We start from the raw sequence: 12,482 nt of genomic DNA on the forward strand, positions 1-12,482 counted from the left end.
GGCTGCAGGCTGGGCAGACTCCAGGTCCAAGTCCTTCCTTCCCCAGGCTGTGGGGACACCTGATGGGCAGCCCTGGGCCAAGAGCCAGCCCAGGCTTCCATGACCGTCCAGGTCTTTGGTGGACGGCCGAGTGGAGAGTGGATCAGGGACCAGGGTGTGGGAGACGATGGGACTGACCCTTGCTGGTGGAAGAAAGGACTTGCCAAGCGCCCTGGGACTGTGCTCAGTCCAATACCTGAGGGATCACCCTGCCTGGCCAGGCGGGTCTCCCCTGCTTGGGTGGATGGGAGGAGGCAGAGAAGATGGAGCCCAGGACTCTGGCTTTCCCAGCATCCTCCCAGAGCTCACTTACCCTACTCCTGCTCGGGAACACAGGTTTCTGCAAAAAACAGGAAACCAGGGTGAGAAGGCGCCAGGACAGGGTGCAGAACCGTCCCGCCCTCAGCTCCAACCTCCCATGACCAAGACCAGCAGGCCCGTGTCCCTGTGAGGGGCTGGGCTCATGGGGATACAGAGAGGGATGTAGGGACTTGGAGATGAATTGGAGGTGCAGGGACGTGGGGGTCACAGAGGATGCACTGCAGGGACACGGCAGAGCCCAGTCCTCACCTGTCAGCTCAGGTGTGAAGATGTCCTTGGCCAACAGTCCCTTGCGCTGTGTGAATTTCCTAAATTCTTCCAGGGCCTCCAGGTTTTCCTCGGGGGTCCTCCCTGGGGGAGGGACCAGGTGAGCTGAGGGTGCTGGGCACGCAGGCTGTGAGGACAGGGCCACTGATGGCATCCAGGGCTTTGCCCTGGAGTGGACAGGCCTCAGAGGCAGGCCCCTGACCTGGAAGCACCCCACGTCCTAGAGCCACAGGGCTGTCCCCTGACCCTGGAGGGGCCCATGAAGCTCTCTGCAGGACACTCCCCCTCAAACTGACTCTCCTGAGGCCTAAACACTGGGCCGGGGCACGTGGCAGCCGTAGCGGCTGGAGCCCCTGTGAGTGGTCAGGAAGCTGAGGGCCTCGCCTGCCCCTGTCCTGATGGTCCCACCAGCCCACCCCTTCCCACTTCAGAGCTCAGTCTGCACGGGCAGCACACAGTGCCCGGCACGCCAGGTCAGCCCAGCCCAGGGGCTGTAGTGCCTGGTTCCAGGGTGTGGCTGTGTTCCTCCAGCTTTGGGAGGGGGACCGTGGGCAGGAGACGGGGCTCTCCCGGGGACGCTCACCCATGAGCTTGGCCACGCGGGGCGTTTCCCCCGGGCCCTGGTCTTGGCAGTAGAAGATGTAGTGCTCCTGCTCAGGCAGCTCCTCTACGAATACGAACCCCTTGCGGTGGACTGAGGCTGGACAGAGGAAGCAGCTCTTTAGTGTCCTCACACCTGTTTAAAATACCCTGGAGACCACGTTGAGGAAGAGCCTCAACTGTCACCTGTCACCCGGGAGCCCTGCTGCCCCAGCCAGGGAAGGTACCAGCCAGCTGTGGAGTCCAGATGCTGGAGGCTGGAGGACCTGGAGGGTGGGCTTGGCCCTGGCCTGGGCAGCTGCCCTGGGCAGCTGCCCTGCCCCATGTCCAGGATCTCCAGGCCTCAGTTTACCAAAGGTCAAGAGCTAGGGCCACCCAGAGGGAACTACTGCCCAGTCAGTCCCTGCTGGGGACAGCGTGTGACACCTGGTGTCTGGGGTCAGAGGCACAAGGCCCCTGGGAAGGAGAGGCAGCCCCTCCTGGGAGGGGACAGGGACCCCGCCACCTGGAAGCTTCCCGGGCAGGAGGACTCACAGGCTCTGTATCTGCCCGGCTCCTCTGTTTTCTGCAGTGTAATTTTCTTTTCTAGGCACCGACCATTAATCCTGGAAAACAGGAGGTTCATGGGCAGCTGCTCTCAGGACCGGCTCCTGAGCCAAGCTCAGCTCCCCTGCTGGGCCAGCCCCGACCAGGTGACACTGAGCATCCCACCCCAGCCCTGCCTAAGCCTTAGGATGCTGCCTGGACTCGGTCCCATCAAAGTCAGGGGACTTACTGTTGACGACCCCCAAAATGTGGAAGGGGGAGGGGAGGACAAGGGGCTCGAGGGCCCTGCAGTGGGCTGCACTCACAGGAGGGTGGTCTTGGCCTCCCAGGTCCCATCTTCCAGGGCTGTCACCGTCATGGGGAGCACCTTCCTGGGCCTCTTCCACCCTGGTCCCCGGGTCGTGTTGACCACCACGGCTTTTGTGTACCAGGTCCCTGTGATCTGGGGAGGTCAAGCCATGAGCACACCACGGCCCCCCAGATTCTCCCCGTCACCTCCCGCACAGGCACCTGGCACCCAGGGGACACCCAGAGCCCAGCTGAGCCCCCGAGACAGGCTGGCCTCCGCCGGTCTGCTCCCTGCGCTCAGTAGGCAAGACATGCACTCGGGGCTCCTGGACCCCCAGAGGTGGAGGGGTCTGCCCCCCAGGAGCCGTTCTATTCAGGGACCAGGACCTGGCAACGGATGAGCCTCACTCCCGAGGGCCCTGTCCCTAGAGGAACTCAGGTCCAGGGTCACTTCAGCAGGACCCTGACCCGACCCTTCTCCCTGAGCCACCCTGTCCCCAGGAAGGGCCCTGTCTCCTGCCAGCACAGGGAATCGCACCTCTGACAGCCCCAGGGCAGGAGCCCAGGGTCAGCTGGCCTTCAGTGACCACTGCCACAGGCTCCAGCCGCTGCCCACTGACAGGGGTCAGGGCATTTCCCATCCCTGCCCACCGGCCCACCCAGCCTCACGTTTAGCTCCTCTGAGGGGAAGGACAGGGGGTCCTGGGCCTGCAGGGCAGCCACCAGGCCCAGCAGCACGATGCTCAGGAACAGCGTCTCCATCTCCAGGTTTTGCTCAGGGCCAAGGCAGGTCACCTGGGCGTCAGGACGCGGCTGCGGGGCTCCTCACAGGACGCCCTATATGTACCCATGGCCCGTGTCCTGTGTGTACGTGGCACAGACCACACGCCTCCGCCTGTCTGTCAGGGCCAAATCCTCACCCGTCAGCGAGGGCAAGGTCGGAGTTGTTGGGATCCCATGACTAACAATTTGGTGCCACCTGGAGAGGAAAGACACACAGGCCATTCAATGCCTGCCCCACCCAGGGTGCTGCTCCCAGCCCAGCCAGCATGGAGGGGACGGAGCGTGGGGTGTGGGGCTGGGAGCCCGGGTCAGCCAGGGACCAGGGAGGGAGGGCCTGGCTTCCCCAGGGACTGGCGTCCCACCTGCTGCTGACAGGGCTGGGCTCCAGAGCCGAGGCTGGCCCGCCACCCCAGAGCCCCAGCTCTCCCCACCCGGGAGCCCTGCTCCTTGCCCTTCCTGCAGAGATGCCCCACCCTGCAGCTGCCCCGGAGCGTGGACACCATTACATGACCAGGGTCAGCTTAGCCCTCACCTCCTCGGAAGGGCCCCAGGCCACCCTAGGGAGTGACCTGGCCTCCTGACCCCACTCATTCTCTGCCAGGAGGCCAGCTCTGCTGTCTCCAGGCACTTCTTACCCTCTGGTTCGTCCCCCCTCTCTGTCCCTCGCCCACCTCCTGTGTGGCAGCGGAGTCCCCAGGACAGGGGCTTGGCTCCGTGGGTCACTGCTTTCTCAGGGCGCAGGAGGAGCTCCGGCCCGTGTCAGGGTCATGAAGACGCGTCTCCCGGGTGGTTCGCCCTCTGCGAGGCTCATGGGCTCTTCTCCAACAAGGGGCGCTCGCCACTATTGCTCTGGTCGTCTGAGGACCCCTGAGAGGACATGGGCACCCTGCTCCCTGGCACAGCGAGGCTCCCTGGAGGTTGGATCCTCGCTGCCTCCCCTGGAGTGGGCTTCAAGGCCAGCTGCCCTCACAGTCTGGGGGAGCCCACCCTGCAGCGTCCCCTTCACCTCAGTCCTCAGAGCCCCCGGCTCCCGAAGGCTCTCCCCTCCCTGTCACCTTCGACCACCCCCAGGCCCCCAGGACAGCCTGGTTCCCTCTGGATTAATCGTGGGAGAGGCACAAGGAGGCCAGGTGCCCACCTTGCTCAGAGTTTGTCCTGAGCCCCCCTGGATGCTGCTCTGCTCCCTTGCCCAGCTGTCCCCCACCCCGGAGCTAGAGCTTCACCCTCCCCTCCAGACCCCACCGTTCCTAGGCCTGGGTACCTGTCCAGGTCCCTGCTGGCCTCAGCCTGGAATCAGGTGCTGGACCCACAATGGCATCTTTGTGCCCCTCTGGCCCGGGTGCTGGCTAAACAATACTAATAAGCACTCTCTAATAACCCCTGGGGTGTCCTGAGTGCTGGCATGAGCCAGGATTGACCCCAGCTCAGAAGGTGCTGCTGAGCAGGAAGCCTGTCCTCCCAGGGCTGGGGAGGGCGGGGCCCATGCCCTTTAGGACCAGAGACCAGTGAGCAGCTGGCCACCCCAGACGGGGAGGGGGGAGGTTCTCTGTCCCTTGTTCTTTCGACCACACCCTCGACACCTTGTGTGTGATCCTTGGATCTACGTGTGACATGGACATGTATTTTCAGTCTTGAAAAGTCAGGGAAGGACATGCTCGGATGATTGACAGCACAGGGCTGCCACTACAAATCCCAGGGGCCTCCTGCAGTCGCCTGCCGTGTCCCGGGGGCTGGATTCCACTGAGTTCTCTTCCAGAGGGTTCTTCTTACACAGGGTTACATTCAAGTGGTTGTGGACAGTGGCGGGCAGGAAGTTGGGGTCATCCTATTGTGGACAGAAGGTACGACAGAGGGTTGGGGTCAACCCATGCCAGACACGACAAAAGGCAGGAGGTCAAGGTTTATTGATAATAAATGCTGTCATGAGATGGGATGGCAGGAGGTTAGGGTCAACTCATGGTGGACACCATCCAGAGGACAAAATGTGCAGATGATTGACAGCACAGGGTCATTGCCATGCACAGATGACTGACAGCACAGGGTCATCACCATGCACAGATGATTGACAGCACAGGGTCATCACCAGGCACAGATGATTGACAGCACAGGGTCATCACCAGGCACAGATGATTGACAGCACAGGGTCATCACCATGCACAGATGACTGGCAGCACAGGGTCATCACCTCCCATCCTGAGCTTCATGCCATTGGAGCCCTCCATGGGCCTCCCGCCAGTCACCCACCGTGCCCCATGTCCCAGCAAGCTGAACTCTACTGAGTTCTCCAACCCCATCTTCTGAGCTGCTGGCTGAGTTCAACGGTCATGGACAGCAGGTGGGGCAGGAGGTGGAGGTCAGCTCAGGGTAGGTGCTGCCAGGAGAGTAGGGCAGGGGGTGGGGTCACCCACGGAGTCACCACAGGAGTCAGCAGGGCAGGGGGAGGGCTGTCCCCGTGCTCCGTGGCTGAGGCATTTCTCTGCTGCCTGCCTGCCCTCGGGTGTCACATGCTGTCGCCCTGCCACTCCCAGCTCCCACCACGTCTGTGACATCCCTCACTAGCCTGGCCTTTGAACCCCAGGGTGGTCACAGCTTCCCAGGGCTGCCGATTCCTAGGTGCCTCACTGAAGTGGCCAGTGTCTGGACTTCACTCAACCTTTGGGGATAAGATTTTGATGGCCATGCTCCCTCCTCCCTCCAGTCACCCACAGTAGACCTAGGGCCAAGTCCTCTGGGGAACCGACCATCTCACCTCCTTCTACTGAGGAAAGGATGAGCCGCAGAACAACAGGGAGTCCAACACAAGGCTCATGGATCAAGAGCATCAGACCAGGGGGCTGGTCAGCTGGGATCGAGATGCATCTAGAGGGACAGGAGGGCGTTGAGGTGAATGTCCAGTAAGCCTGGAGATCAGTCCGGCCACGGGGACTGGAGTTTGTTCCACTATCTTAATTAGTTTAGAACCGGTGCCGCCACCAGCCTGAAGCCTCCGGTTACAGTCGGGCTTGAGGTATAGCATGAGTGGTCAGCGCAGGGCCAGGGGTGGGCTTGGCTACGGTTCCTACAACCAGCCCTCTCAGCCCGAACGCTGTGGACAGTCCTGGACACCCTGACAGCCTCACAGTGTCCACCTCGATTGTCTGCATCTCATCTTCTGTGTTCCCCTGACACACGGTGAAACCCAGATGTGCAGGGAGGTAGCACGCTCAGCAAAGGCGTCGTTACTCAGTGACTGGACGGCACGTTCTCTGCCCTGCCAGTGGGACACGGTGATCTGGTTCCACTGATTCTCGGAGGACCCTCAGGAGCACGGAGTCACAATTCACCACAGTGGAACCTTCCTCGGCAACACACCTTTCCCTGCATTTCCCACCTTCCATCTCTCTCTCGATCTCAGGCCTCTGGCCTCTAGAACCGTGAGAGAACAGTGTCTGTGTTTTAAACCACCTAGGTTGTGGTCCTTGTTAAAGCAGCCCTAGAATCACAAGACGAGCCCTCACACATTAATAATCACATGAAATGTGAAGGGCCTAAGCATTCCGATCGACTAATTAGAAAACAGTGACTGGCAGCATGGATTAAAACTGTAATAAAATATATGCCGTTTGCCAGAAACTTGCTTCAAGTTTAATCACAGAGCAGGTTGGAAATAGAATTGTGTAAAGAGACTTAACATGTGAACATTAATCAAAGAAGGAGAAGTATTGGTTTAATAGTAGATAAAATAGACTTTAGAATAATGTAAACTAACAGAGCCAGAGAGAGACCATGTAATCATACATAGTCCCACACAAAAAAACCCAGCAATCCAAAAGAACACCAAAAAGAATAAGACCCAACTACAAGCTGTTTGCAAGAGACTTGCCACACAGAAAAAGACAATCACAGGCTGAAAATGAAAGGATGAAAATTCACATACCACGCAAATGGGAACTGAGCAAAAGCAGGGGTGACTACCCTCATATCTACCGAAGCAGACTCTAAGCCAAATTAATCAGAAGAGACAAAGAAGTTCACATCATAGTGATAAATGGAATAATCCGAGAAGATATAATAATAGTAAATACTTATGCTCCTCACAGTGGTGCACCTAATTACAAAACAAACAGATACTACTTGACTTAAAGACTCAGATAGACCTCAGTACAATAATACTGGATGACTTCAATACACCTTTCTCACACTGGTGATAGGTCATCCAGACTTAAACTCAATAAAGACTCTTCAGACCTCCAAAATGTTAAAAATCAAATAGACTTAATAGACACTTATAGAATTCACTTTCTCCTCAGCTGCTCATGGAATATTCTTCAAAATAGACCCTATTTTAGGCTAAAACACAAATCTTAGAAAAAATTTGATGTCATTTCTTGCATCTTATCTGACCATGTGGAATGAAATTAGACATCAATATAAAAACAACCAGAGATTGAACAATACACTTTTGAATGATGAATGGGGGATAGAAAAAATCAGGGGGTAATTTAAAAATTCCTAGAATCAAATAAGAATAATGATGCAACATACAAGAACCTCTGGGACACATTAAAGGCAGTTCCAAGAGGAAAATTTGTAGGTAGGAGTACCTACATAAGAAAATCACAAAGATCCCAAACAAATGACCAAGTGGCAAACTCAAGGCCCTTGAAATCAAGAACAAACCAATTCCAAAACCAGTATAAGGAATGAAATAATTAGGATCAGAGCTAAGATCAATGAAATAGAGAAAAAAAAAAATACAAAAAAAATCCAATGAAACAAAGTTTATTCTTTTCAAAGATACACAAGATTGATAAACCCTTAACCAAACTAACCAAAAGAAAAAGACAGAAAACCCAAATTAGTAAAATCGGATATAAAAAAGGAGAAACCATCACAGACATCACAGAGACCTAGAGGATCAGTAGGGGCTATTTTGAAAATTTATCCTCCAATAAACTGGAAAAACTAAAAGAAATGGACACATTTCCAGACACATGGAATCTGCCAAAATAGAATCAAAAGAACTTAGAAAATCTAAACAGGCCCATAATCAGCAAGGAGATAGAAGCAGTAATAAAAAGTCATCCAACAAAGAAAAACCCAGGACCAGATGAATTTTCAGCTGAATTCTACCCAGTCTTAAAGAAGAATTAATGCCAATACTCTTCAATTCATTCCATGAAATAGAAATGAATGGGACACTTTCAAATTCATTCCATGAAGCCAGTATCACCCTGATACCAAAATCAAATAAAGACACGTCTAAGAAAAGTGCAGATCAACATCCCTGATGAAACTTAGAGGCAAAAATCCTTCATAAAATATTATCAAATCATATTCAACAACATACTAAGAAGACTGTATCCCAGGGATGCAAGCTGGCTGAACATATGTAAATCAATGAATGTAACTTACCACATAAATAGAATTAAGGACAAAAATCACATAAACATCTCAATGGATAGAGAAAGTATTTGAAAAAATTCAGCAGTCATTCATGATAAAGACATGAAGATATTTGGGATAGAAGAACCCTATCAACATGAAAAAAACCTATCTATGAAAAACCCAAAGTCAACATCATAATGAATGGAGAAAAACTGAAAGCATTTCCTTTAAAATCTGGAACGAGACAAGGATGTCCACTCTCACCACTCCTATTCAATATAGTACTAGAAATTCTAGCCAGAGAAATTAGGCAAGAGTAGGAGATGAAAGGAATAAAAACGGGAAAGGAAAACGTCAAATCCTTACCATTTGTCGATGACATAATCCTATACCTAGGAGATCCAAAAGCTCCACCAGGAGACGGCTTCAGCTGACAGACAAACTCAGCAAAGCAGCAGGTCACAAAATCAACATACTCCATCAAAGACTTTTCCATATACTGATAATGAACCAGCTGAGAAAGAAATCAGGATAACAATCCCATTGGCTATGACCTAAAAAAATAAAATAAAATAACCCAAGAAATAAATCCAATCAAGAAGGTGAAAGACTTCTACATTAAAAGTCATAGAATGCTAAAGAAAGAAATTGAAGAAAACACAAGAAGACAGAAAGACCTCCCATGTTCATGCATAGGCAGAATCAATGTTAAAATGCTCATATTGCCAAAAGCAATACACGGATTCAATGAAATCCCCATCCCAACTCCAAGGACATTCTTCAGAGAACTAGAAAAGTACAGTCCTAAAATTCATTTGGAAGAATAAAAGATCCAGAACAGCCAAAGCAAACCTAAACCAAAAAAAGCACTGCTGGAGGCGTTACAGTAACTGACTCCCTGGAACCAGCATAAAACAGACATAGGACCAAGGGCACGTAGCAGAAGACACAGAGACAAACCCACACAGATACAGTCACCTGATCCTTGACAAGGGTGCCGCAAACATGCTGGAGAAGAGACGGCCTGCTTAACTCATGTGCTGGGAAAACTGGTCGTCTGCATGCAGAATAATGAGACAGACCCTCATCTCTCACCCTGCACAGGTCAACGCGCAATGGAATTGGAATCAGACCAGAGACTGTGCCATTCCTAGAAGAAAATGTAGGGTCGACACTCCAGCTTGTAGGCGCAGGCAAAGACTTTCTCAATAGGACGGGTAAGGCTCAGGAAATAATGCCAGAGTTAGTAAACGGAATGGCATCACATTAAAAAAAATTTCTGCACAGCAAAGGAAACCATTAGGAATGAGAAGCGAGAACCTGCAGAATGGGAGAAAAAAACTGCTAACTGCTCTTCTGACAGAGGACTAATATCCAGATTATACAAAGAACTAAAAAAACTCTGCACCAAAAAACCAAATAACACAATTAAATGGGTAAATGAACAAAATGGACCCTTCAAAAAGAAGTTCATTAGCAATTAGGGAACGCAAATCAAAACTACGCTGCGACTTCACTCCATCAGAAGGGCCGTCGTCAGGACGCAAGCAGGGGTGAACGCTGGAGAGGAGCGGAGGAAAAGGGACCCTTTACCCTGGTGGTGGGGCTGTAGATTAGTTCAACCACATGGAACTCAGGACGCAGGCTCTCAAAAGACGCGGCGTGGACCCACCACACGACCCAGCCGCACCTCTCCTCGGCATTTGTCCTGAGGAAGCAAAGTCATCACGCTACAGTGACACATGCTCCCCCGTGTTACAGCAGCACCATTCATAGTGGCCAAACCATGGACCCTGCCTCGGTGTCCATCAGTGGATGAAGGGACAAAGAAAATGGGGTGCATGTGCCCACTGGAGCTTCACTCAGCCAAGAAGAGAAAGAAATCATGTCATGTGCAGGAAATGGGTGGAACTAGAGGCCATCGTGTTAAGGGACATAGGTCAAACCGGAAGGTCAAGGGTCGTATGTTTTCACTCATATCTGGAAGCTAGACAGGAAGAGGAAGATGGGGTGGATCTCATGAAAATCAAAGGAAATCAGTAGAGGAAGGGACCACAAGGTGGGAGACGGGGTTGGGGGAGGGATGCTGGCCAATTGCACTGGGATGTTGGGCATTGTGTGCATGTGCACATACGTAACAATGAATCCCACCACTGTGCACGACAATAATGCACCAATGAAGACATGGAAGAATAAAAGGAAAATCAATAAAATGGTCTTCAGCAAACTTAGACACCCTCTGAAGAGGATGGAAGGACAAGCCATGGGCTAGAAGAAAATACTCACAAGCCACACATCAGACAGAAGACTAGTGTTTAGATTTCACGAAGAACTGTCAGAGTATTTAAAAGACAGAAAATGGACAATGCCACGGAGGGAGGAAGGCCCCCAGCAGAGTGCACAGACTGCCCCAGGCTGTGTCACTGTCCGCCTGTCCAGACACCTGAACCCGAAGCAGGGTGTCTCCAGGTCCGGTGGGGTTGGGGAACCAGGCGCCTCGCGTGTGGCTGATGTTCTGCTTTGGGGCTATTGCAAAAAAAAGCTGCCACCAACATGTGCGTGCAGGTTTGGGCACAAACGTGCATTTTTCAATTCTAGGGATAAATATGGGAAGTGCAATTTCAGGGTCGTATAACTGCTACCTGTTCAGTTTTTCAAAAGTACCTGCCAAACCATTTCCCCTCTCCTTCCGTCTGCCATGAGGTAAGCAGCTTTCCTTCCTGTGCGCTTCCCTTCTGCCTTGATGCTCTCCTCACCTCGGGCCTAAAGCAATGCAGCCAACCCACCATGGACAGACACCTCTGAAACTGAGCGCAAATAAATCTTTGCTCCGTTAGGTTGTTTTTCTCAGGTATTTTGTCACAGCAATGGAACACTGACTCACAGTGCTCAATGTTTTTCTCCATGCTTTCTATAAGCTAAGCATTCCTCTGGGCACAGGCCATGATTCAGTGAAGAAAAGGAGCCAAGGCAGCTCTGCAGCCCAAGTCCAGGTCCTGGGACAGAAACACAGAGCAGAGGAGGGAAGGAGGTGCCAGCCTCCAATGCCTCGCCTCCCGCTGCAGGCACACCCTGCATGGCCTGCAAGGCATGGCGGAGCTGGACCCAGCTGGCCTTCTCTTGTGCACCCGGCACCACGCTGGGTCCTCTGACTGCAGGCTGGGAGGATGGGCCTCCTTCTGCTTCCAGATGCTTCCATTTCTCTCATTTCTCCCTCCTGCTGTGCGACCGGCAGTGGCCCAAGCAGGGGCCTCGCGGGGCCCTCCCTCCCACTGGCCTCAGTGGGCCCTGTGGACAGCTTCCTACTGAGGTTCCTACTGAGGTTCGGTGGGACCCCCGAGTGGAGTGCAGCCCATGCTGGAGGCCTCGCAGCCAGAGCGCCTGCCCCTGGGAGGGGGGCGGCTTCCTGCCTGCCTGGCCATCCTGCCTCGGCCTACCTGCTCACCTCTGCACTGACCATGACCACACTGACCCCAGGCCACCCGGCAGAGGTCCCCCACCCCTGGGCTGCAGACGCCCCGTCTCCACAGGTCTGAGCAGCCGCGTGGAGGGACCCCACCTGCTGATTTCTTCCTCCACCGTCCTGCAGCCAGCGCTGTCCTTCACACTTCACTGGACTCCTCCTCGTTAATTGTCCATTGTGCAAACCACCCTGTTCTGCCTACTGCCAGACCTGGCTCCTGGTTGATCGTGGCTCCTGTAATTATATGTCACTTTATCGGAGGGGAGTGCTATGGGGAGAAGCACATGGACGAGCCGGACAGGCGATGTGGACAAGGGGCGTCTGTGTTCTAAATGGAAGGGTACGTGCTGGCCTCACCAGGTGACATTTGCACACAGAACTGAGGCCAGTGCAGGAATGAGCCAGGAAGGAGTCAGGTGACTCCAGGAGGGGGGAGCGTCCAGTGCAGGCCAGGGGAGGGGGTGCCGGGCATGTGCCAGGAGCAGCCTGGAGGGCAGAGCAGCTGGAGCCGAGGACGCGGGGTAGACTGGCCAGAGAGCAGGTGAGGGAGAGGCAGGACTGACGGGCTGAGCATGGACCCTCACAAGGACTTAGCTCTCACTGAGGGACACGGAGACCCCGGGGGGCCTTGGCAGAGTCGGGATGTGGCTTGACTCTTAATTGGTCCCTCCAGTGGCTGCAGTGAGGGCAGATTTAGGGGACATGGGGACTATAAGAGCAAAGAGACCCGCTGGAAAGAGACTGCCAGAATGACAGTGCGATGACGTCTACCTGGGTGTCCAGGAGCCACAGGCGTGGACGTGCGCGT

The 12,482-nt window shown here is 53.8% G+C and overlaps 1 protein-coding gene across 1 annotated transcript; it reads right to left on the reverse strand.

Annotated features, from left to right (window-relative positions):
• Window positions 1–353: 353 nt before the first annotated feature.
• On the reverse strand, window positions 354–2,823 carry LOC124964775 (odorant-binding protein 2b-like). Its single transcript, XM_047525438.1, has 6 exons — window positions 2,731–2,823; window positions 2,079–2,215; window positions 1,762–1,832; window positions 1,211–1,321; window positions 610–711; window positions 354–379 (listed from the first exon to the last, which is right to left on the reverse strand). Exons 1-6 carry the CDS (start codon window positions 2,821–2,823, stop codon window positions 354–356), a joined length of 540 nt encoding a protein of 179 aa, XP_047381394.1.
• Between the last annotated feature and the right edge of the window lie 9,659 nt (window positions 2,824–12,482).

The sequence above is a fragment of the Sciurus carolinensis genome, chromosome 14 (assembly GCF_902686445.1).
Source record: "Sciurus carolinensis chromosome 14, mSciCar1.2, whole genome shotgun sequence".
In the NCBI taxonomy this organism is placed as follows: domain Eukaryota; kingdom Metazoa; phylum Chordata; class Mammalia; order Rodentia; family Sciuridae; genus Sciurus; species Sciurus carolinensis.